The sequence below is a fragment of the Toxoplasma gondii genome, chromosome VIIa (assembly GCF_000006565.2).
Source record: "Toxoplasma gondii ME49 chromosome VIIa, whole genome shotgun sequence".
Lineage (NCBI taxonomy): Eukaryota > Apicomplexa > Conoidasida > Eucoccidiorida > Sarcocystidae > Toxoplasma > Toxoplasma gondii.
Genome location: NC_031474.1, coordinates 33,630 through 34,619, shown reverse-complemented (window position 1 = coordinate 34,619; position 990 = coordinate 33,630). Strand labels below are relative to the sequence as shown.

At 62.4% G+C, this 990-nt stretch overlaps 1 protein-coding gene across 1 annotated transcript in view; it reads right to left on the bottom strand.

The window, feature by feature from the left end:
- The window catches only part of TGME49_280070 (hypothetical protein), a gene marked incomplete at both ends in the record, with an annotated part of 2,172 nt that extends 1,224 nt beyond the window's left edge, over nucleotides 1-948 (bottom strand). The window contains 2 exons of the mRNA XM_018781845.1: nucleotides 246-433; nucleotides 823-948. Of these exons, the coding sequence (XP_018637199.1) occupies nucleotides 246-433; nucleotides 823-948 (314 nt within the window). The remainder of the gene's footprint in view (nucleotides 1-245; nucleotides 434-822) is intronic.
- Between the last annotated feature and the right edge of the window lie 42 nt (nucleotides 949-990).

Sequence of the window (990 nt, the reverse complement as noted above, 5' to 3'; positions counted from 1 at the left end):
CAGAGAATGGACGCGGCACATGGGAGTGAAGGCAGATGTGGTCGTGAGGTATGTGGAGGTCGGGGGGCTTCTTCTAAATCGGGAGGCGAATGCACTGTGCAGACATGAGTTGCGAAGGAGCGCCAGGGAACGCCGTCGGAGGTCGCAGGTACGCATTGGCGGCGGCACGAGCTGGCTGGCCCTCCTACGTTTGAGGCGACGTCGTGGCGTCTGCGACAGGTGGAGCCGGTACGCGAGACCGTGACGGGAGGCAGCGGTGCGATGTGTTACTCGTGTCTGAGGATGTCGGGGGACGTGGCCTGAGTGGCCACGACGATTGGTCGACGGGTTCGGAGGGTGAATCGGGAGTTACACGAGGGGCATCGTCCTGAGTAGGGTGTCGCTGGAGTCGACGTCGGGGATCGTGGTGCGACTGGTTTTCGCGTTTTGGCGGCTTGGCTCAGGTGTCGCGTGTATCGTCGGACGGCGGGTGCACGTTCAGCGTACTGTTTGTCTGCGTTCGCGGGCGGTCGATCCGCTAGTCGTCCATCCATCCACGGGGCGCGGGTGCGGACTTGAGTCTCCGAGTGGGAAGCGAAGACACGACGACTCTGTTGAGGCGGCGGAGGTGATCCAGGAGCGGCGCGGGAGCCTAATGCCGGGGCGACGGTGTCCCGGCCACAGACCGGTGTCGCGTGATGGCGGTGAGGGGGTCGCGGCTTGCGGAATGCGTCGGAAGTACGTGGGAAGGCGTGGGTGGTGACAGGGTTGAGGACGATTTGACTCGTCACTGTGTTTGGTGTTTTTTCTTTGTGAACAGTCGGTGAGTGCCCTGCGGACGACGGATGGATCTGGTGGGCGGCTGTTGCGTTGTGTTTCTAGTGGGTCAGGTTTGGTTTGCATGAGGGGTGGTCTGTGGGGAGTTGGCGGCGAGGAGGAGGAGACGTGCAATAAGTGGACGCGGCACATGGGAGTGAAGACAGGATGTGGTCGTGAGGTATGTGAGGTCGG